General features: G+C 42.1%; 1 protein-coding gene across 1 annotated transcript in view; it reads right to left on the minus strand.

Moving 5' to 3' along the window:
• Positions 1–25,765, minus strand: part of mettl22 (methyltransferase 22, Kin17 lysine) — a 46,926-nt gene that overhangs the window by 17,160 nt on the left and 4,001 nt on the right. The window contains exons 3-9 of the mRNA XM_063221315.1: positions 18,777–19,154; positions 14,689–14,729; positions 13,861–14,005; positions 11,378–11,449; positions 4,788–4,841; positions 3,340–3,420; positions 1,448–1,550 (exon numbers count right to left, since the gene is read on the minus strand). Coding sequence (XP_063077385.1) covers positions 1,448–1,550; positions 3,340–3,420; positions 4,788–4,841; positions 11,378–11,449; positions 13,861–14,005; positions 14,689–14,729; positions 18,777–19,154 — 874 coding nt within the window. The remainder of the gene's footprint in view (positions 1–1,447; positions 1,551–3,339; positions 3,421–4,787; positions 4,842–11,377; positions 11,450–13,860; positions 14,006–14,688; positions 14,730–18,776; positions 19,155–25,765) is intronic.

Consider the following 25,765-nt stretch of genomic DNA (forward strand, 5'->3'; position numbering starts at 1 on the left):
GAGACTGACATGGTCAATCTGGAGGAGAAGATCACAAAAACACCCAAGGTGGCATTCTCAGCAGGCCTGACTAGGTCCGGATACATACCGACACAGGCTGGACATTCCTTTGAGAACTTGGTGTTCAGTAATATAATTACAAATGTTGGACAGGCCTACAGCAGTCTTACAGGTGTTTTTACAGCTCCAGTAAGGGGAGTCTACTACTTCAGGTTCACTGTAATGGATAAAAGTAGATCAGGTATGATTCGAATCCAAACACTTAAGAATGGACACACGGTCCTGTACAATCATGACTATGATAATAATGGTGATCGTATCCATACCTACAATGGCCTGACTCTGCAGCTGGAGGTGGGAGACACAGTTAACCTGCGACTCTACACAGCCGACAGGCTCTGGGATGATGGGAGCCATTATAACAACTTCAGTGGCTTCCTGCTCTTCCCTCTTTGAAAAAGGTTTTTAACATGATGGTACAACAAAATATTTTCTTAATTCTAATAGACTGTCTCTGGTACAACACAGGCATGGAATACAGTATGTCTTAGCATGACTAAATAAAGCAACTGCATACTGATGTATCTTGTGTTGAGTAATTTGTTTAGATAATTTCTTCTGTGGTAAAAGACCATCAAATAAATTTAAATCAACTATATAACAGCCTTGTGATGAATCATTAAATGTCTGCTCTTCTATACTTCCATGTATACAGTGTATAAGCAGGATACTTTTAAACATCCCTTTTAATTTCTTGTCTAGGCTAAGAGAATGGCAGTAGAGACACAACCCATATACTCTATCTGGGTGACAGGGGCCGAGTAACCACTAAGCTGAGCACTCTCCCCCAACCTCCTCCATGACTGGGTGAGAGAGCATGGCACAGTTCCCCTTCACGGTTCCTTGGGTACACTTGTTGGGCTGCCCCCTTATTTGTGTGAAAGTGTGATTTTGTTTTATCACAATGGCAAAAATGGGACTTTAACCTAAGTCAGTATAGTTGATTAGCAGTCATGTTGACACACCTCGTATTACCAGTCAGTACATTGGTAACTTTTAGTCAATCATTTATCACTGTACGCCCCCGCATCTACCGTCTCCCTCCCATGTCCTTCATGATGGGTGACAGCTTTGTATTTTCCCACAACAGCCTCTAAATCATGGAACACAATTATCTGATCAAACAAAAATGAGCCAAAAAGTGATCAGTGACTTTTGCCTTAACTGCAGGTAAAGCTTTGGGCAATTGCATAATAAGCCATACTGTACAGTAGAGATACAAAAGAAGCCATCTCACTTAAATAACTTCAATTGTACTACTACGGCATATAATAAAATGTATGTGTTGCCTTCTAAAAGACAATTTAAAATGTAAAATATGACATTGACATAATGACATTTTAGCAACCAGACATCTAAAAATATAATGAAATGTTTAGCATCCTGCCTTTTCTCAATGGAGAGATAGACCCTGCTGGGCTTCCGTAGACTGCTGGTAATCCTGTACAGTGTCCTGAAGAGTGCGTCAGTCAAGTCGTCATCATAGCACACTAGAGACACACACACACACACCATAACACACACCAGGAAAGAAGAAACACACACACACGGCAGCAAAAAACGCATGCACACACACACACACACACACACACACACACACACACACACACACACACACACACACACACACACACACACACACACACTCACACACACACACACACACACACACACACACACACACACACACACACACACACACACACACACACACACACACACGGGGGACAAGAAGTGAAGGGAAATGAGATAGTTAATAGTTGCAACCCCAAGGCTTGTGATGAAAGACTTTCAATCGCATGGATCTGTGCCAATTTAATTATTACTCCATATAAATGTGGCAAGGCATGGCAAGAAATCTTTTACTGTGTAGCACATTTCTTCCACAGTGGCAGCTAAATGTGTTCAGCAAAAATAAAAGCAAAGGTCAATATGTGAATGCAAAAAACTGCCGTCTCCTCCAGTCTTATTTATTCCGCTGGGCCGCTGGGAGATACAAAATAACCCGGCTCTTGCCAAATCTGTGTATTTCCACTTAGCTTTGCGAACTACTCTTGGCTCTGGGTGGATTTCGAAATTCGCCCGGCTCCCCAACTCCTAGGCGGTTTGTGGAGCAAGGTGCAGCCAAATTCATTGTGAGAGCCAGGTTGGCTCCAAATGGTGTCTACCTGTTGTTATTTATTTTTTCAGTGCAAGCGTCTTCATCGACTCTGATGAAAACACATGACGAAACGTTAGTCTGAATGCACTGAAAAAAGAAAAAAGAAATAAACAACAAAAAATAGACATCCGTGTTGCACCAGATTCTTTTTCCTTTTTACTTATGATGTCTTCCTGTACTTTGCATAGTGATGATAAAGTAAAAAATGCCATCTTCTCAGGTTGACAAAATGGAGGTCGGTTGGCTGTTCTTCGTATGACACATACTGTCGGTTCTTATTTCATTATTTATTACCCACTACTTTTGCTTATGTGCATATGTTGGCTGCTCCAAATGCCGCCTAACTGCACTTAACTTACTGGGGATACAGTAAAAAATACTGCTAATCACAAGGCTAAAGGAGGCCTGCGTACCTACCTTCACATGTTTTTGCTTTAAGGTGTGGCTATTTAAGAGGACAACATTTGGAGGAACAGAATAGCGTAACACTGCTACAGCTTTTATTGTGTAGAGACTGGTGACAAGTCACACTACACTCACGGCTACAAGGTGCCAGTCAAGGAGGGAGAAAAAAAACGAGGTGAATTTTAAAGCAAAAAATGTCTACACACCGAGGAAGGTCTTTAGACCGAAAGCTACTGTAGCACATTCAAAATCCGAAAAACATTTAACCCCCCCCAAAAAACCCAAACATTTAAATGGTGTAGTAGACACTGGCCTTGGCTTGTATCCAATGGCTAAGGCACCGTACTGTTACACTAGGGACCCGGGTAAGATTATTATTAAGTTATTTTCTCCTACCCAAATCCTTTCCACCTCTTCAACTGTCCTGTCATAATAATGGCATGCCCCCCACCACCAAAAACAAATGGCGAAGACACTGACGTTTCGGTCCTGAATGGTTTGTCCGTAGCTGTATCAGTGCTGTGGTGCTCTGCTCCTCAAAGTCTTAACCTCTCTGGCTGACATGCATTTAGGTGGATTACACTAAATTCACTTTCAGTAAGTTTGGCAAGTGAAAAGAAAAAAAGGGATCGATAACTGCGCCGATATTTTTCTTTCAATAAACCTCTCTAGTTGATAAAATGGGGGTTGCTGGGTCTACATGCGATACCTACCGTCTGCGGCGATGATTAGGGATGTTTCATCGTGCAGGTGGGCCACCTCGTCCTCCGTCCAGGCAAAGGGCTCCTCAGGGTCTGTCAGGGTCACGGTAGGTCAGAGGACACACAGGTACGTTAACACAGCATCATCACATCACACATAGTAGCACAGAATAGAGAAGAACACAGACACACTAGAGAGGAAAAATACAGAGACGGACAGAAAGAAAGCCAGATGCCTGCTCCTCATCTGTGAGGATGGCAGTTGGTCAGCATCATCACTCACAGCACGGACTAGAGGAGAAGACAGACAAGCAGATAAAGATATGTATGCATAGACACAGAAAGAACAGAGAGACAGACAAAGGCCTTCTGAGCATCTGTGAGCGTAACAGTGGGCCAGAGCGACAGATAGACAGACAGACAGACAGAAAGGCAGGCAGGCAGGCATGCACGCAGGCAGACAGACCGGGAGGAAGACCAATACAACAGGACTACACAAATAATTATGAGGAATAAAATAATTAAATCTCGCAGGAAAGTGTGTAAACAAAAACATTATCTGATTTTTGGCACTGATTATTTGTTTTCATAGAAGACAATAATTACCATTATAAATGAAAATTGTGTTGTAATTTAAGATAAAGCCTGGAGTGGTGTGATGTGAATAAAAAAAACACTTCCATTTACTGAGTTCTTGTTTGTATTTTCTGCAAACATTTCAGCACTGTAGCATTATCAGTGTATTAAAAACTAGGGCCAATCTTTGCCAGTTAACCCAGTCTTGGTCTATTAGTCACACACACACACAAACACAAACACACTCTGGTGCCTTTGCCTATCGCCTGTCAGCTTTGCCTATTGCCTGATTACTTTGACTACTGCCTAACACTGTTCCTAATGGTGTGCCTATTTCCTAACACTGAGCCTAGTTGTTGCGGACTTTGTTATTTTCCAGTTCACTTTCTACACACTTTAGTGTGTTTGTCTCAGTCCTACCTACTGTATTGCCTGGCAGTGTTTCCTAATGGTTCTGTCTACTGTACTCCCTGACCCTGCTCCCTAATGGTGGTTGACATGCTCCTGGCAAAGAGTTCTTCATAATCACACAGAACTGTATCCCCTAGCAACTACCAGTAGCACTCACTCAAGCCACGCACACACACACACTTTAACACGTACACACTCTCTCTCTATTTCACTTTGACACGCATGCACACACACACACACTTACACACACTCACACTTTGAAAAACACACACAAACACAATACATGCACACACACACAAACTTCCACACTCGCACTTTGAAAAACAGACACAACACAACACAACACAACACAACACAACACAACACAACACAACACAACACAACACAACACAACACAACACAACACACACACACACACACACACACACACACACACCTCAAGCTCTACTGCAAAAAATCAATGCAAACCCCACCTGTGCAGAGATCACTGGCTGTCCAGTCCAGCTGCCTGACTCTCACCTGGTTCTCTGCAGGGGGGAGAGAGAAGAGAGAAGAGAGAAGAGACGGATGAGTGATGGATGCCACTGAGAGGAAAGAGTGAAAAGTCAATGCCTTTCGGGTGCACTGGACTGAGTAGATATCCACTAACTCTCACATGGCTGCACCTCCGACTAGTGGTGTCAACAATAATCAATTCGGCGATGCAATGCAATGCGGGGCATGGACGATTCAATTCATTGCGGCAAGTTCCAGAATGGATGCGGCACTTTTTTTAAGTTTCAATTACTTCCGTGGATATTTCGGGAGCAAATGAATGTTAAATGAAATAAAAGCACTTCAAAGCATTGAAAACGGCAAGACTGATACAGAAAACAGACAGTTTGCTCAGTATCTGAGTATTGCCTCATCATGACTGATGAAACATTTTGCTTTGCTTTCAGTAGAAATGTAATGAAATGTAATTGCAATGCATTGTAGAATTGAATTGAATCGAATCGAACTGAATCGAACTGAATAGAATAGAATAGAATAGAATAGAATAGAATAGAATAGAATAGAATAGAATAGAATAGAATAGAATCGCTACCTCCCGAATTGTAATCGAATCAAATCGTGAGGGCAATGCCAATGCACGCCACTACCTCCGACCTCCTTATCATGCTACGCCATACCATAATCTTTCCTTCAATTGTAGCAAATGCACACCGAGTGAGCTGAATTCGACAGCCCGGTATAGTAGGTTAGTTTCACTTATGGAAATATTGTTATTATTTTTGTTATGTATTGTTGTCGCACACTCAGAACTTCATGCAATGTTTTTTTAATTATTATTTGTCCAGTGTTTCGGCAACAGGTGTTTGCCATTCTACACTAGGCAAACTAGTATTAGACAAGACTAGAGCATAACCAGGGAACCAGGACAGCATGGATAGGAACGGTAATGTACCGTAGTCATATACAGACATGCATAGTCATATAGAATCAGTGTTTCCCACAGAAATTTTGGAAACTATGGGGGCAGCCGGGGTTTTTTTTGTCCGGTGGGGGGAGGGTGGTGTCTTCTCACACGGGCCTTTTTTTTGGGGTGGGTGTATTCTTGCAGCGTAAATGCAAAACGGCAAAACAATGACTACAGTATGACATTGGCGCATGGAGAAACTGTAGGCCTGGGCCTATATTTCAGCCATTTATATTTTGAGAAATAAGGCTACATAAGATTTTACCCATGACTTGTATAATAGTAGTACATTGTCATTGTCAAAAAATGCAGTACAGTGAATAATTTCTGTTTACAACACAGTTTCATTCGTCCCTCATGCAGGGGTCTGGGAAACAATAATAAAACAAAATAGGAGCAGAGATAAGAATTTAAGAGCACTGTGAAATTGTTAACGCATAGACAAAAAGGGTCTTAGAGGGTAGGCTATGCCTTTTCCCCCACACATATCTGTAGGCGTACACATTCTACATGAGGGGTGCTGGTAAACATTTGGTATATAAAAGGCACATAGGCCCTATTTCTAAAATATGATGAAGCATTATCATGCCTTCAGTGGTATAGGCTACAAATTAAAAAGGGCTCAGAAATTCACCATTTGTTATGGGTAAATAGTAGGCTACTATGAGAGCGAGAGAGAGAGAGCGAGAGAGCGAGAGAGAGCGAGAGCGAGAGCGAGAGAGAGCGAGAGAGCGAGAGAGAGAGAGGGATTGGTTCATTGGATCATTGGATTGGTTAACACCCCTGTTAAGTGTGACTTCTTCTGTGAAGGTTTTTTTTTTTCAGCTCTCTGGGACAGTAGCACAGCAAAGGCTTTCTATTGTGAGTTTGGGCAATCGTTTTGTCCACAACTGAAGCAAGAAACAGCACAAATTGAAGTGAATTCCATACATGTCAACAACTAACATTTCCCTTACACGCGGCACGCGATGTAAACGCAGTTAGCGATGATGCATGCGACTAGCGATTTGGACGAAGATGCTCGCATATCGGCGTGTCATAACGCATCGTTGCGCACATGTTCTGTTACTCACCCGATGTTACACGTGTGCACACATGAATCAACTGTAATACCCTTACGGTCACTTCCTAATGCTTTCCCCTCATTCTGTGTTACCGTGGGACTACTTATCTAACCAATACAGAGTCTGTATGTATTTACTCCAGGAGGAAAATGCGAAGGAAATTCAAAATCGTAATTCAAATCGTTTTTAACAAAAACGGATATCGTTTAAAAAAAAAAAAAAAAAAAGTAAAAAAAAATTTTTTTTTTTTTTTTTACATTTTCGTAAACTATGGCGGCCAAATTTAAACTATGGCGGGCCGCCATAGTTTCCTCAATGTATGGGAAACACTGAGAATGGTTACCTGCATAGCACTCACAGATGGGAAATTTATTCTCTCTATTTTTGACATACAGTATAAGCAGAGGCGGACTTTACATTAGGCAAACCTAGGCAGCCTCGGGCCCCGACCAAATCTGCCTTCCACAGGGGCCCCTAACTGTCACAACAGCCGCAATTAAAGCACAAAAAATCAGGCCTGATCTTAATTTGTCACTTATGTAGTTGAAGATATACAGTACTGTTTATGTGACCAAACACTAAAATAGCATCCTCGCTCCTTCCATGATAATTGGTGACCTTTATTTTGTGTACATGTTTCAAGAATGACTTTTGAGGGCCCCATGATTATATTTCGCCTAAGGCCCCAAAATGGCTAGATCTGCCCCTGCATGACATACAGTGCCCTCCATTATTATTGGCACCCCTGGTTGAGATGTGTTTTTTAGCTTCCAATTATTTTATTTTTTTTCTAAATAATATGGGACCTTAATGGAAAAAAAGAGAAAAATCCAACCTTCAATACAAGTGCATTTATTCAGTGGGGAAAAAATCCCACATAAAGAAATAATTATTTGACATCAAATAATGTGTGTCACAATTATTAGCACCCCTCGTGTTAATATGTTGTACAACCCCCTTTTGCCAACAAAACAGCACCTAATCTTCTCCTACAATGTTTCACAAGATGGGAAAAGACAGAAAGAGGGATCTTCAGCCATTCCTCTTTGCAGAATCTCTCTAAATCATCCAGAGACCTGGGTCCTCTCCTCTGTACTCTCCTCTTCAGCTCACCCCACAGGTTCTCAATGGGGTTGAGGTCAGGGGACTGAGATGGCCATGGGAGGAGCTTGATTTTGTGTCTGGTGAACCATTTCTGTGTAGATTTGGCCATATGTTTAGGGTCATTGTCTTGCTGAAAGACCCAGTGACGACCCAGCTTCAGCTTTCGGGCAGAGGGCAACAGATTTGGATTTAAAATGTCCTGGTATTTCAAAGCATTCATGATGCCATGCACCCTAACAAGGTTCCCAGGGCCTTTGGAAGCGAAACAGCCCCACAGCATCACTGACCCACCCCCATACTTCACAGTGGGTATGAGGTGCTTTTCAGCATGCGCATCTTTCGTGGTACGCCAGACCCACTTAGAGTGTTTGTTGCCAAAAAGCTCAATCTTGGTCTCATCTGACCAAAGCACACGGTCCCAGTTGAAGCCCCAATACCGCTTGGCGAACTCCAGACGCTTGCGTTTATGATTGTGAGTGAGGAAAGGTTTTCTCCGTGCATGCCTCCCAAACAGCTTGTTGGCGTGTAGACAGCGCCTGATGGTTGATTTGGAGACTTTGTGACCCCAGGATGCTACCATTTGTTGTAATTCTGTAACAGTGAGCTTTGGAGATCTTTTGATTTCTCTTACCATCCTCCTCACTGTGCGTGGTGGAAAAATAAACTTGGGTCCTCGTCCAGGCTTGTTTACCACTGTTCCAGTTGTTTTGAACTTCTTAATTATTCCTCTCACAGTGGATATGGGCAGCTGCAGTTGAGTGGCAATCTTCTTGTAGCCTCTGCCTGACCCGTGAAGGTCGACGCACATCTGCCTCACTTGTATGCTGTGTTCCTTTGTCTTTCCCATGTTTAAGAGTGGATAAGAGAAATGGCCTCGGTGTCACGTCATATTTATACCCCAGGGAAACAGGAAGTGATGAATTACTAATTAAATGTTCCTACATACTCTGGTAAACTTTGTAAACTACTGTAGAAATGACAGAAATGCTTCAATTATATTTATTTCCTGGGAATTGTTAAGGGTGCCAATAATTGTGGAACAGGTGATTTAATGAAAAATAATTATTTTTTAGTCAGGGATTTTTTTTTATTTTCCTACAATTCATTTGAGTTGAAGGCTACATTTTCCTAAAATTTTCAGTGTGACAGTATTCTTCTGCAATAAACACTGAATTTATTTTAAGGCTTTTAACACATCTCAACCAGGGGTGCCAATAATTATGGAGGGCACTGTATGCCTAGCAGTACCTTCCAACTTTGTTAGTCAACACATCAACCTAAACAACTTCTTAATTGACATATCTACCGCCTATTAGGTGTACTGTAGTCTATATAAGGAAGTTCTTTTTCATATGGCTTGTTTGCACTGAGGAAGGTCTGGTGACTGAAAAAAAACGTTTGCACGTGCGGGAAGCACTTTTAGTACTTATGTAAAAGCAATAAAGGAGTTATTGCATCGGCTATCGGTGAGCGAGTTCCACTCCTTGCTGCTGTGGATTCTCTCTATTTTTGAAATATTAAGATATATCTTGCAATAAAAAAAATCAAATAAAATCAACAGGCAATCTGCTCCCCAGGCCAACACTAGAGGCACTAGATGCGCTAGATTGGCGTCAGACCAAAATGACTGTGGGGGGACAGGCAGGCAGGCAGACACACAGGGCAATTGCAATTTGTGGCCCAACTCCTCCAGGCGATCAGGTAATAAATGAAACCAACTCTCTCAGATCTCTTTTGGTTTCTTTATGTTTGTGTGTGGGTTTTTTGTGGGTTTTTTGTTGTCGTTTGTGTTTGTTTTTTGGTTCCATTTGTTTCAGTCTTATATCAATAAGCTAGCGAAGACTACAAAGCACAGTTTGATGGATTTTTTGTTTTGTTTTTATGTAATGCAATGTAATGCAGACGTAGTATTGCATGCCAATACTCTGTATCCTTATTCTAACACCCAATGCAGCTCGTTTATGTCCTCTTTTATAAATCACTTTGTGTCTGCTAAGTGCAATGGAATGCAATATAAAAGCGGTGTCCCACAATCAGGTAGAGGAAATTCACATTCTAAGGGCAGCATTGAGAACAGAGCGAGAAGGGCCACCCTAGCTCCTGGTAACGGCCTCAATCATGGAACCAATTTTTGAGATGCAAGGAGGCAGTCCATCCATGAAATCGGATGACTGTGCCCTTGGTCTACTCTGCTGCCAGTCTGTTAACCCATTTTTATACAGACCATATACATAAAAGATAGCTATTCCTAAATCCATTGAAAATTATGGCTTTGCCCTTTCCAATGGTCTGCTTCAACACCCATTACTTTAATAGTCCACCGACAGAGCAATAGTGGATTATAGGACACTGATAAAACACACAAGGGTCTATTACAAGGAGCTTTTTTAGTGTACACTGTAAAACATTCCAGCCACTGAAACGTAAAAAGGTAAGTTTCCCTGCAACCTTATATCTGTAAGTTAACTCAACTTGAGAAAGCCTCGAGTTGAGCTAAGCCTTGAGTTGAGTTCACATACAGGCAGTAGGGCAACTTACCTTTTTACGTTTAACTGGCTGCAATGTTTTACAGTGTATGATCCACCATTGCTCTTAAAAATGTTTTGCCATTCTATGACTCTGTGCCCCTGGTTTAGTACATTGTTTAACCACAGAGGTTTTTAGGTCATAGGCGTTTTTGTTAGTACCAGATGTCAGGTGGAATAACCACAAACAATGCCATAGCTTAACCACAATTAGTCATTAGTAATTCATGTACAACAAGAAATTAATATGCGTCTGAGATAATGCAGTTTTTAATGTATACAGGTATTGGCTGTGGTTGCTCCACTCTGCTGTCGGGTACTCAAAACCATCAATGACCCTTCTGCTACTCTTTCACCAAGACCTGCTGCTGCACCACAGTGCCGAAACGTAATTCTGCCATGCCCAACACAGAGTAAACAAACAAAAAAAGATTTCAAGTGTGCAGACATCGCAATCAATGAGCCCGTTTATATGGCCGCAATAAGCAGGTTATTGGAATAAACAGGTTATTGGAGTAAACGGTTTATTGCTGTTTATATGCAGTCCGTCGGTTGCCTGTGTTCCACTAAAGTGTGTGACACGAAGGTAGAATTTAAGACTTGTCTACTTATCCTTCTAGAATGTCAATAACCTGATCATAACCCGATTATGCTGGATACATGACACGAGAAACCAGTTTATTAGCCAAAAACCTACCTGTGCGAATCGGATTTCTCATAAACCGATTACGGCAATAAACCAGTTATGAAAACTGTTTATTCAGTTTACATGAGCGCTCGAATAAACCAGTAACTCAAAAAACCTGATCATAAACGGCTTATTGATGCGCATATAAACGGGCCTTTGTCCTGCATCTTGACTTAGGGTGTGCAGTGCAGTCTTACTTATCAACACCTTCTTGGAAACTCACCCTTGCCTTCTGTGAGATGCTGATTTAATGTGATGTTTCTTTGACACATATTCAGCAAGTCTTCTCCAACATCTGAAAAATAAATGAAACATTCAAGAAAATTTTTTTGCTTGTTGGACTGAAGTGTAGGTTTTTGCTCCTTTTCCAAACAACAACTCGTGGCAGGCTCTCATGATTTGCATCAAATGAAAACATCGTGTTAAATGATGATTAAGAAGACGTACAAACAACAGGCACGGGTTTCTACAAGTGTTGATGTGGGTTAACAAACGTTGTCTCAAGGGAAATTATCTCTTTCAGGCCTTAATTAATAAGAAACTTAATAAGGTTATGAGAACGACTTCAAGCCTTAATTTAAAAACACATGATAAGGATATGAGAAAAATATGAGAAGTTAATGCCAGTTTACCTTCTAAAGCAAATGTGTTTATCTTGGTCTCAAAAGAGATGAACAGACCAAGGATATGGATCACTGGAACCATGTTGTGTGGTCTGAAGAGACCAAGATAAACAAATTTGGTTTAGATGGTGTCAAGCATGTGAAGTGGTAAACAAGTGAGTTTTACAAAAAAGTTTATCATCTGGCTAGTCAAGCATGGTAGTGGGACTGCCATGGTTTGGGGACACATGAATGCCTTCAACATTAGAAATCTGAATTACACCTAAAATAAACATGCATGTCAACATGCACTGTGACTACTGAAGCAGATCATGATACTCTCCATAGGATTTCATTCAAATCTCACACCAATCTATTTAAGCCAGGTGCAGACTCAAAATGTAAAAGTTCAATGTAAAGAAAGGTTGAAACGCACACAGATGACCTCCCTTTTAATTTCGAGACGATTCAGACCCTTCTCTACCGGATTTTAATCTGGGGTGTCCTCCCTTTTGTGGGTACATGTTCAAACATGAATTGCTGTATTTTGATTTTTTTCTGAGTGAACAAGAAATGTAAGCGGTTATACAGTGTATGTTGTTAACAGGTCACTAATCATTGTGTTGAAGTGACATTTCTTTAATGCTGTCCTATGAAAAGATATACTCACAAATCTACAAAAATGTGAGGAGTGTACTCACTTACGTGACATACTGTATGTACTTCCTAAAAATACTACTGCCTTATAATTTTGCACACAATGTACAAGTGCTAAATACAAATGCAAAATACATGTACAAATATTACCAAATTAAGGCATAGTCGTGGCTGAGTAGCAACTGATGCATGATTGTTATTGCTTCCAACTACCCATAAATCTATTTCAATGCACACTCAAAAAGGCACTTCTAGTAAGAGAGAGAGAGAGAGAGAGAGAGAGAGAGAGAGAGAGAGAGAGAGAGAGAGAGAGAGAGAGAGAGAGAGAGAGAGAGAGAGCGAGAGAGACAGACAGACAGACAGACAGACAGACAGACAGACAGACAGACAGACAGACAGACAGACAGACAGAGCTACTGAATTTATTTTCCTGGAAGAGGACCTGATTAAATGAACCCAATATCAGTAACAATCAGAAGAACATGCCACCATTTCCGCAAATAAGCTCATTCCCCACCTCCCCTCCTGTTAAATTGACTTTTAACAATCTCTTGTTTTTCCAGTTGTTCTCTGAGGCTCCCTGAGAGGCCAACTCACCGTTTTTTTTAATGTTTGTTAAAAACACCTTCAACATTTGTTTGAAGGCAAATATGGCTTCTGTCATAATGTATTTTCCATTTTGGGAATTAAAGAAAAAATGCTACATAAACACGACAGAGGCCATTTGTCGCTACAAAAATTACTGTGGAATATCAGTGAATACCTCTGAACACTTGGTCTCGAAAACAGGGGTGGTTAGGGTGGTTTTAGGAACATATTTGGACATGTCCATAGACGGTCATTCTAAAGCCGGTTAAGACAAAATTCACATTAGCCAAATTAAAAATGACAGCAGCAAACATGAAATAAATGGTGAGAGGAACTCTATATCATCGTAGACAACTCAGAAAATGGGCTTTATGTTGAAAATAATAATAACAATAACATAATCATAATAATAATAATAATGTTGAAAATCCTTTAAGATGGCTTAGGTTCCCTAGGCTACAGTTTGTTGTGACTTCCCGGAAAGGCAAATTTCCCAACAAATTTCCATAAACGGTGCCACAATTATAAGGAATTAGGAATTAAGGATGACATGTCTACCAACTGTACAGAACACGACAGATGAAATTGTCAATATTGCATCTTGTTACAATTCTGCACATTTTTCACTTTTGGTCAATCAGGCTCACCCTGGCAGTAGGCCGTAGTCATACCTTGTTAAGCACTTTGAGTTGCATGCCTATGATACAGTGCTATACAAATACAATTATTATTATTATTATACCTAGCCTGAAATCCAACCCTGTTGGCCAACGATGCTGGCCAGTGGTGGCCTGCCTGCCTACTCTACTTATGCCAGTGTTGATGGTTTAGCTGTGTTACATTAGTTGTGCTATTATACCTGTGCAATACACCGTTCTGGCTGCCGTTGCCGCAACAACGCTGGTGATTCCGGTGCCAGCACCGAGCTCCAGCACTGTGGCTCCGGCAAAGTCAGCTTGTCGGGAGAGGATGAAATCAGCCAGCAGGAACGCTCCCCGCCAGATCTATAAACAAGACACAGCACCATGGACATCAGCAGTGTGTGTGTGTGTGTGTGTGTGTGTGTGTGTGTGTGTGTGTGTGTGTGTGTGTGTGTGTGTGTGTGTGTGTGTGTGTGTGTGTGTGTGTGTGTGTGTGTGTGTGTGTGTGTGTGCGCGCATGTACGCACATGTGGGTGTATGTACGCACATGTGTGTGTGTACCTAATAGGTGGCAATGTTGTTTGTGAAGAACAATTGAACCCAATTTAAAATGTGTGAGGAGTTTCCCAGTTGGGCTTTAAATGTGTGTGTGTGTGTGTGTGTGTGTGTGTGTGTGTGTGTGTGTGTGTGTGTGTGTGTGTGTGTGTGTGTGTGTGTGTGTGTGTGTGTGTGTGTGTGTGTGTGTGTGTGCGCACGTGTGTGTGTGTGTGTGTGTGTGTGTGTGTGTGTGTGTGTGTGTCTACGTGCATGTGTGTGTACGCGCGTGTGTCTGTAGCAATGTTGTCTGTGAAAACCATTTGAACCCAATTTAAAGTGTGTGTGTGTGTGTGTGTGTGTGTGTGTGTGTGTGTGTGTGTGTGTGTGTGTGTGTGTGTGTGTGTGTGTGTGTGTGTGTGTGTGTGTGTGTGTGTGTGTGTGTGTGTGTGTGTGTGTGTGTGTGTGTGTGTGTGTGTGATGACTAAGGCACAGCTGTAGGACATGCGTACCTGCTTGCCAACATCCTCCAGTGGGGTAGCCATTGTGTGCTCTACGAAAGGAGACAGACACAGACACACAGTTATGCACAATGGATTATTGGACACAAGCAGCCAGATGGCACAATTGAAGATGATATGAAAACATGAACCCTATCTCCCATCCACACAGCCATGTCATAATGGAGCGAAGGATAGCAGTGGGAACAGAAAACCTGCTTGCCACAGAAGTCTAAAAGATGATCAATAAGCCACTGACTGCTTCAGACATTGAGGTGTGGAATTACTTTGGCTTGTGGTGAGACACAGGGCTGAGGGCTGGACTGGTAATCTGACATAGTAGGCCTGGGTATTGATTGACAATTTTCGGTTCCGGTTCCATTTCCGGTTCCTTCGTTTCGGTTCCGGTACCAGAACGGTTCCATTTTCGGTTCCTAGAAACCCTGAATTAAACCTGCAGTTACCCAAAGTGGCCAGTAGATGGCGTAACGGGTCTGTAAATCATGAGTTTCCCTGCCTGCCACAAGGCGGCGCTCATCGTGACTTAAGCAATGGCTGGTTAAAGGCATTTAATTCTATAGGCCTACAGCATTCATGATTAATTGCATGCTGCAAGTTGTCCTCTCGGCATGGCTTGGCAAGTATAATAAACGGTTTTGATACTGATAAATGTACTCATGTCTGATTACAATTGTTCTGCTGTACGGTGCAACTTCACTTCTGGTACCAATCCTATGTCAAGCGTGCCTGACATGATTTTTTAATGTAGCCTAGCCTATGCTACCCAGTCTGTCGACAGCTTACCAAAACAGAGACCCAAGATTGCCACTTTCTGGTGGTAAAAACAACCTGTCCTTCTCCTACAGACATGTGTTAGGGCTTGTTTGAAAGCTGAGATTCTTAGCTTTTTACGGCACGTTTTTATGTTCTTTCAATCAAAAGTTATTGAACTGTAAGCGGCCGCTGTTGCAAGTGAAAAAATAGCGCTTTCCAACCATTTTTTTATCTCGTCATTTTTTTCCTAACAGCCAGCGATCTCCTTAACCTAGACCTATAGACATGTGTTAGAGCTTGTTCGAAAGCTGAGATTCTTAGCTTTTTACAGTTTTTTACGGCACGTTTTTATGTTATTTCAATCAAAAGTTATTGAACTGTAAGCGGCCGCTGTTGCAAGTGAAAAAATAGCGCTTTCCAACCATTTTTTTATCTCGTCATTTTTTTCCTAACAGCCAGCGATCTCCTTAACCTAGACCTACAGACATGTGTTAGGGCTTGTTCGAAAGCTGAGATTCTTAGCTTTTTACAGTTTTTTTACGGAACGTTTTTATGTTCTTTCAATCCACAGTTATTTAACCTTAAGCGGCCGCTACTTCAAGTAAACAATGGCGTTATTCTCCAGCCGGATAGAGAGGAAATCTTTTTTTGTCGCTGTGTTCTTTGTTCCCTCGAATTAAACCGACGGTCTAAATAGGCTACATTTGTACGTCCCCAACACAAGACCAGTTATTTCTAAGTTAGCTCTTTTCATGGAAAAACATGTTTCCAAGGAGTCGGAGACATCTTCCTGAAGAGTCGAGGTCATGGTTGAGGTTGACGGTGTTGCCGTTGTAAAGATGCTGCAACTCTCTGCACGCAAGTTAATCGAATGCAAGAGCAGGTGTTTGAACAGGTTGGATGTATTGCCATTCTTGCATGATATTAGTTTATTGCAGATATTGCAGCGCGCTCCTTTATCTACTTTCCTGAAATAGAGCCACGCTTTCGACGGCATGTTTCTCAAGTACAACCAGCTGGTTGAAAATCAGCTGTCTTATCAGTCGTTAATGAGGTGCGAAACGGGAAGAGGAGGAGCGTGGTCAGTTTGTGACACTTGTGGTTGGCTGAAATGGCCGCGTGCTTAAACACACATTTGATGGCTCCCTGTGTTCTAATTTCTCTGATGGCTCTGACAGTCAGACTTCAGGAACCGAAACGTGGAACCGATAGACAAGGCACGTTTCGATGCCAAGTAGAACCTTAGCTTTTAATTCGGTTCCATCAAAGAATTGAATTTCGGTACCCAGTCCTACATACAGGGCATTTCCCCAGTGCGCCAACAGTCCCCTTTGGTCAATGCAGCTGCTTTTTTGTTTGTTTGTTTGTTTTTTTCTTAGGGACTCGTTCATGGTTGAGAAGGGGCAGCCCATTGGTCCATTTTCATTATAGACCGTGGACTGAGTCAAACAGAATATAGTACGAAAAGGGATTGCATGTGTGAGGGGTCAATTAAAGTGGGTTTTTCGATCCCAGTCCAGACCTAATGAGATTTCACAGAAAAGAAAGGCCATGGAATAGAACACACCAAGAACACAGCACAATGGCATACACAAGAACATAGAACATCATGAATAGAGCAGTGATTTTCAAAGTGTGGTCCAGGGACCACTGGTGGTCCGCGACAGAGCTCAAGTGGTCCGTGAAGGGGTTTCCTTTCCAAGATAAGCTAGCAGTAGGCTATATTTGCAACCCGATTACAAATCTAAACACAGCTAAAGTCTTATTGTCACCACAATAACACAGACTTGTAATGTGAATAAAAAGTAAGTGGTCTGTATCGAAATTAGCAGTGTCAAATTAGCAACCGGCAACTGTCAATTCAGTTGACAGGTGGTCTCGGAACATTTTTGGGGGAACAAAGTGGTCCTCGGTCTGAGAAAGGTTGAGAAACACTGGAATAGAGTACACAATACAACACAATTACAACACAATTACACAAGAACACACTGCACATACGGCATATACATACAAGGGGATCAAGCTTTCTCTGTGACTGTTCTAGTGAAATGATCTTCCTCAGTAGATAAAAATTGTGTTTTTCAATATTTAATACTTCAATACTTTTTATGGCTTTATTGTAGCCTGGGCGAGAGCGACTGCTGACTCCGTCAAACAGCCTGGCAAAAGCCAAGAGGAATCCGTCTCCGTGGAGGGTGGCAGCTGGTCTGATCTTACTCTGCCATTTAATTCACTGTCGTTCAGAATTCAAATTAAAACCCAAATTGTGCTTTATTAGCATGCCTGTTATGATATAGCATCGCAAAAGCATACAAATAACAAAACAAAAATGTGAATATAGTTACCTTAACCCATCAGTAAGGGGCTTCGCGGGTGAGTTCTGCGTCACCACTCTCAACTGTTTGTTGATTGGCTAAACGCTGAGAGAACCGAGCTGGAGGCTTTTGCCAGACAATGTGCGGAGCCAAAATCTTTGGGTGGAGTACATAGGATGGCGACGCCAGGCTAGCTTTATTTCATAGTGAGACTGACGAGATGACAGGAAATGGGGAGGGGTGTGGTGGGTGGAATGACCTTGAGCTGCAATTGAACCCAGGCCTCTGGTAACAGCACAGTGTCATTGCCTTTTGAGACGCACCAAGAACACAGCACAATGGCAGACACAAGAACAGAACAGAATAAAATAGAACAGAATACACAATACGACACAATTACACACAATTACCAACACAAAATGAAACACGGAAATTGAACCCAGGCCTCTGGTGTAACAGCACCGTGCCACTGCCATTTGAGCCATGGCCAAGGACCTGTTGTTTGTACGACGTAAGTGTGGAAATAAAAATAAGGTTTGCTGTTGGAAGCACGTCAGAAGAAGGCACGCAGGGACCAGGTTAGAATAAGGTTTGTAGTCTGGAATGGCTTCATCTCTTCTCCCAAAAGAGCTCTTCCAGGGTGCACATGCTGTTCCATTTTGTAATTGAAAGACATATCTTATCTGCTGTTACAGAACGCCGTGCAATATTAAAAAATGGTGTGAACATGCTGCATGTACTATGTATACTGTATGGGACATTTTTAGTAACAGACGTCAGGCGGTATTGCCAAGGGCTAATGCCACTCTTGTACAAGAAAAGTACAAATACACGAAATAATTGGCATTTAATGTACGCTCAATGAATATGCGTCTTAGACAATCAAATAAAAATCAAATAAATATATATTTTTTCTGATGCATTGGATATTAGCATTAGTTGCGGTTGTACCACTTGACATCTAATACTAAAATTGACCAACACAACAGAGAATAGAGAACAAAAAATAACCTATTCTGATGATGTCCGGGCGCGGCACATCCTCCTCATCAGCATCCTCGTCCTCCTCTTCCCCACAGCCTTCCTCTGCATCGCCCGATGCCTGTATGATAATGATGGGGCAGGTTGCCTCCCTGCCCCGGCCCCTTCCCGTCCGACTCTCACTCTCCCTCCCTGGGGAGGCCTCCAAGGGTCTCCTTCTGACCACGTCCAGGTCCCCGTCCTCATCCAGAGGGGGTGTGTGCGATACCCTGGGGGGGCTTGCGTCCTCCTCCTCCTCGACCCCCTCCTGGACTCCCTCAGTGGGTGTGGATGGTACCGTGCAGCCAGACACAGAGGCGGACTCCCTCTCCTCCACATCCTTCAGGATCTTGAACTTGGAGACAAAGACTGTGAAGTAGAGGGAACACAAACACAAAAACAAGCAAAAAAGACTTAAATATTTCAAATGTCTGCAACTGGGCTATTGCTATTCTCATATTCTATCCATGCTGCTGCTCTAAGTTACAGAAAAACAAGCACGAAAGACTGCAATATCCAAGATCATACAGTCCCTTCTACACTACTGCTCCCTCTGTTTCTTCATACTGTCACTAGCAAGCATAAAGTCCTCAAAATCTCCATCTCCAAGATAATACATCTCTCCATCCACAGCCTCACTGACGTACAAGACAAAGCGAGAGACAAGACAAAGGGTTAGGTGCTGACAGAACACTGCTGATACACTCGGGACTCACTAATTCGACGCCCTTTCGGTACTTACGCCTTATGTCATACGACCCTAAACCTAAACCTAAACCTAACCCTAACCTTAACCCTAACCCTAAACCTAAACCTAAACCTAAACCTAACCCTAACCTTAACCCTAACCCTAAATTGCTTGTTTGAAATGTTTGATTACCATGTGACGGTACCGAAAGGGCGTCAAACTAGTGGGTCGCTAGGCAGCAGTCAGGCAATTCAAATGAATAGGCAGCGGAAGCGTTGCCCAACCATGAAAAACGGGCAATAACGTGAATGCACCATGCAATGCAAGTTAATTTCCCCATTTTTCTTCGTGAAAACTTCACGAAATGACAGAGATACGGTTGGAAGATGTATCCGGGTCCCCATGCCATGTCACTGAGGGAAGGCGTAGGGTGAAAAATGAGAAGCAAAGAAATAACAAAACCGATATCAGCACTCAGAATTTCAAAATCCCCAAGGGCACACAAACAAAAAAGACGAAGTTAATGTGGGAAGTGAAATAGATAATATTTAATAAGGAGAGCGAAACTTCAGGACATGTCCAGTTGTTGGCAGGTCCCATCTGGCAAATGTATGGGTGGGAAATTGCCTTTCTGTGCAATACTTTGGAGAATTTGCTCGATCCCACTTCATTGCCAAGCTGATTAGCTCTGCTCTGCACCACGTCTCTCAGAGGAGAGCTGGCAGTAACGGTGAATATTAATAGACACAGTGGCACTTCCTAAGGTCAGATCACACCTATTCAGCCTCATTTACATGCATTCTAGGTTTCAGACGCGATTCACTCCAAACTGAAGACTCTTAAATGTCATAATATGATTCGGTTTCCTCCTGTACAACGAAACAAGAAAAGCGCCTATGAGTTGGAAGCCTTTAGCCACTGTATCTGTGCGCACCACTATCTTGACAGAAAGCTACTAAAAGGAGAGCAAAGGCATACTGCAAAACAGCATTACCGTACATTATATTAGTTTACTGTACTGAGTACAACCCTCACATTTCTACAGAGTACTGAAGAACTGAAGCATACAATGAGAAGTCTTCAATGTACAGTTTGTTAAACAGTGTACATTTATTGTTCACTCAAAATAACTCAATATACTCAGTCATTAATGTCTACACCACTTAGGTGTACTCATTTTGTGATATGATGTACAGTGCACACTTAACAGGACAAGCTACACATGTGTGAAGGAATAACGAGTGCAGCCGGTGAGCGGGAGAGGATTGGTGATTGGGGTGGAAGGAAGCCTTCTCGTATTTACAAGCCTCATACCGTAAATGCTGAGCGAGATGACAATACCCTTTAGAAGCTAATAGCTTGTTCCACCATGCCGACAGTGCACCACAACAACTCATCGACCATGATATTGATTCAAAAATAAATGTCTGTCAAGCCTGCATGCCAGAACATAGAATCTATTGAAGGAGGCTGTGCATACGCAAATGGTGACAGCAACAGTGGCTGTCAAGGGTGTGAAATCAAATCACATCAAATCGCGTTTTTGAAGTTCAGATGATTTGTTCAATGTTCTGGATGGCTAAAAAAGTAATCTGTCTAAAAACACACTGCACCAGCCATCCCTTCATCCAGCCATTCCTGTGGTCTTCAGTCTCAGCTGAAATGCCATGCAACAGAAATGTTATTATTTAACCCATTTAGCCTGGAGACACATATACGCTGCATTCAGGCTCTTGAGATTTGAGGGCTGCAAATCTCTTGAGATTTGAGGGCTGCTCAAATGCAACTTATTTTCACTTTGTATGTGCTTCGGAGGCTGAGATATTTAGGCACCCTTTCCCAAAAAGGGCTTAGGCTGAAATGGGTTAACCAGAACGGTGGTGGAAAAGCGCACATCTCTTCCAAGGCAGCTCAAGCAATTCCAGCCTCAAATGTTCAGGAGTTGTAAGAGCAACTAAAAACCAATGGTGAATAATCAAAAGATGAAGGTGGCATAAACGCCTTTGTCTTTTTTGAGCATCTCACCTGATGCCTAATTCCAAAATGGTTGGGCAGAAAACAAGTAAAAGTGTCAGGTTTGCAAAATATTTACTATATACTATGTAGTATACTACTAATATAGTAGTACACTAGTATATCAATAATGTGTAAACAAATGTACCATTTTCTTATTATGTTCCAGATTTTGCATTCAGCTCTGGTGTGTGACTCTCCTGGTTGTTTTCTGAATAGTCACTCAAAAAACCCTGCGGCCAGGGAGTGATGCAGACCAGTAGCCTGGTTTTCCCATCCCCTCATACAAATTTTCATTCATACAGAGGGTTGAGACCGGCAAAATTGAGGAAAGGTTGAACAGCATTGAAATCTGAAATGTGCATCCTACAATATTTTATCCATTCGCTAACATTTGCTCACAGCATTGAAAATAATTGTTGGCTGAAGGGGTGAACTCCCATCATGTTCAAAATGGCCCCAGAGTGTTTAACTGCAAATTTTACTGTGTGCACTCCTGCAAAAAAAAAACATAAACAGTGCAGGAAAAAGCAGGACTTTCTTGGTTAAGGTAACTATTTGAACCTGCCCATTTGCAGATTGGTCATTACAACGCAGCACAGGTAATGCTTAGTGCACTCAGTAGGCAGTGGCAGGCACAATATTCCCACATACAGTATGACACAGTCACAATACAATAATTACAGATTGATAAGTAGTTATTCATACTGTGATTTGTTTTCATTCTGCATTATTATTATGCAAAATATGCCACGCTAACTTTATAAATTCAACATTCATAAAAAGAAGCCAACAGAAGTCAAAAAAGCAGTGTTCCGGATCAGAACACACCAGCAAACAACATTATTCAGACAGGCCAGAGGGAATCAACCAGTTCTGTTGCACACCCAGACTTGCAAACTTGCACATCACATTCCAGTCACTATCACCCCGAAAGTATAAATCACAGAAGGACGACAGACACAAAAAGTTTCTCACAACAGAAAGTTGCTGACTGACATCCACAGTTGACATCTTTTCCTGCACACTAATGAGTTCTGGAACATCCCCAGGCATCACCAGACATGGCATGTGCCCAAGCCAAACTTGGGATGCTGCTTTTTCGGCTGTGCTTAACCCATTAGACACCTAAGGCACCTGCAAAAAACGCCTGCTGAATGCCTAAGCCCTTTCTGGGAAAAGGTGCCCTCAGCCTATAAAAACCTAAATATCTCAGCTTCCAAAGCACATAAAAACATGAAATGAGATGTTTTTTTCAAAGCCAGGGCCCTCACCTTGCATTAGAACATACCCACATCTTTAATAATAAAAAAGTCACAAATCTCAATGCAGATCAATGCAGATCAATGCAGCGTATACACAGACTCAGGTTTAAAGGTGCACTGTGTAATATTTGCTTGTAGTTTATTTCCAGAATTCATGCTGCCCATTCACAAATGTTACCTTTTTCATGAATACTTACCACCACCACCAAATTCTAAGTATTCATTATGACTGGGAAAATTGCACTTTTCATACATGAAAAGAAGGATCTTCTCCATGGTCCGCCATTTTGAATTTCCAGAAATGTACCTTTTTAGCTGCAAAACTTACTCTACTTTGACTATACTTATAAATATTGGTTTATTATTTGGTACATATTCATGAAAATATCCAATTTGGTAATAAGCAGCACAGTTTCAATGAGCAGCATAGTTGCAGTACCCATTCTGGTCACACAGTGCACCTTTAAATTATGTTAAGCCAGGGGTGGGGAACAGTTTTCATTCGAGGGTCACTCTAAAGTTTATAAAGTCCTCCAAGGGCCTTACTATGAAGACCAACCAGGATCTCCCCCTGCACTTTAGGCCTATATTGAGGTTGGCCAGCTTTACAACAGACCCCACCTTCACCAGTAGCCTGATTATGATCGACTTTTAAATCTCTTCGAGACTTGGTCTGACCTAGAGCATAACAATTAACGTTTCTTAAACGGCATGGTGACCCACCTCTGGGTTTGCGCGCAGGAGGGCGCGGCCTGCTTAGTTCACTAGGTCCCCTGAAAGTATATCTTAATTACAGGGTGTACAGAATTATTAGGCAAACAAGTTTTCTTAACATATCGTTCATTCTATGCATATCGTCTTGCAGTGTAATCCTGCATTATTCCGGGGGGGGGGGTGTCCCTGGAGGTATTCCAAGATGTTAAGTGATAATCCTGGCTAAGAAAATGAGTAAACCTGCTAATAGATAAGTTAGTCCACAGCCTGGGCTACAGGTGTCATTTAGTTAAGAAAGTCAGAACTCTACACTCTTCTATGATTTATCATCACTTCAAGGTTGACTTAATCAGACTTGCAAAATTACACATTACATTCCGGTCACTATCATCTTCAAAGTATAGATCACTGAGGGACGACAGACACAAAAAGTCTCTCAACAGAAAAAAAGTGCTGACTGACATCCAAAGTAGACATCTTGCCCTTCAAACTGAGTATGAGTTTGAGTATGTCCTCCTAGCCACGCTTGGGTTGCTGCTTTAGCTGACCGCATACACACGACAAGAAGTTAGCCAAATGGATTACGAGTTTTAGTCCTGGGATTGAAGGGACTCAGATTCGATTCCCTTTCCCGAAGGAAGAATGAGGACGAGAAGTAATTAACCAACCAAGGGCTCTCCTGTCTTCAACTTAGGGTCGAAAAAAAAAAAAAAAACACTCGGTAAACTCATCTATTTAGTGAATTATACCACCATGAGAGCAGATGCATTGAGGCTCTCAAGCCATCATCAGTGCCATGCATCTATGTCTGCTTTGAATAAATGCATGTAGATGAGTTAAAGCATTGAAAGTGTGTTGGTTTATTTGAGATTTGTGTGCAGGGCTCAAAATAAACACGCACAAACCGGCCAAATACTGGTGAAAATTCAGTATAGCTGGTAGGAAAAAAGAAGTAACTAGCCACTATAACCCATTAGTGACTGTTTGACTGGCTAGTAAGATCAGTGCCTGGTGAAGAAAAAAGGCAATTGATAGTCCTTGTTAGGTGTGTCAGTTTTATCCTACTGCTTTTTTATCCTTCATGTTAGGGTTGCCGTGGCTCAGTGGGCTAGTATGTTCTACCATTACTACAGGCACACAGTTTTGCTTCTGGCCCGAGATCATTTACCCATCTCTCTCTCTTCCCAGTCGTTTCCTGTCTATGTAGTTTGTCCTTTCTGGATAATAACCATATAAAAGCCCCCCCCCCCAAAAAAAAGAAAAAACCCCACAGATGACCAGGGCATCTAATCCTGCATTGTTCTAGGGGTGTGTGTCCCTGGGGATATTCCAAGATAAACCTGGCAAAGACAAGCGGTAAACCTGCTGATAGATGGCCCATAACCTGGGCCACAGGTGTCTTTTGGTTAAGAAAATGAGAACTCTGTGCTCTTCTCTTAAATGATTTATCACTAACTCAGGTTTAACTTAACCTGGCTCACTCTAAATCAGGTTCTTGGGATACCCTCAAGCCTGTACCCTAAGCAATAACTTCTGTATAAGTACAGTGTGAGCGAAGTGGAATGTCATGTCATTATGCGTGCAGCCACCTGTCCTGGTTTTTCCTGACTGTCCTGGTTTTTAATAGTCTGTCCAGGGAGAAAATACAGTTTCCCTGGAAACTGGATGAAGGGAGCAATTCTTATAAGCAAAACGATCGATTATTATTGAAAGGTGAGAGATTGCAAGTCAACCCCATGTCCCCCTGATGGGAGCCTATGGGTCAGACCTTGATGGTGTAGAAGACACTTTATTGGCACATGAACATGAATAAATGTCCACACAGTGGGAACTCCAGGAAGAGTGAAGGATCAATGAGCACTGTTGATGATTAAACACGATTCATCCGCTTGGCGCTCAGTGTGTGGGTTTTTAATCATGTTTCATTATCTGGGTGCCATGCTGAGCCCTGTCCAGCTCAACCTTTTCATGGGCATGGCATGTTTTCAAGTGAAAAGAGCAAGTCCGCGACACTGCTTGTCTATTTATGATTTAATCGAGCAACGTTTCGACCTTCAGGTCTTCATCAGGCACTTTGCACACTTTGCCTGATGAAGACCTGAAGGTCGAAACGTTGCTCGATTAAATCATAAATAGACAAGCAGTGTCGCGGAATTGCTCTTTTCACTTGGATTTACTCTCATTGTCCTGCACCTGGCCCATCGGGTGGGATGTGCACACATCTACTTCTCTGAACATGGCATGTTTTCACAAATATTGGACCTTTTTACACTATAGCAAAATGTGTCACCATGGAATTT

This window comes from Engraulis encrasicolus, chromosome 2 (assembly GCF_034702125.1).
Source record: "Engraulis encrasicolus isolate BLACKSEA-1 chromosome 2, IST_EnEncr_1.0, whole genome shotgun sequence".
Lineage (NCBI taxonomy): Eukaryota > Metazoa > Chordata > Actinopteri > Clupeiformes > Engraulidae > Engraulis > Engraulis encrasicolus.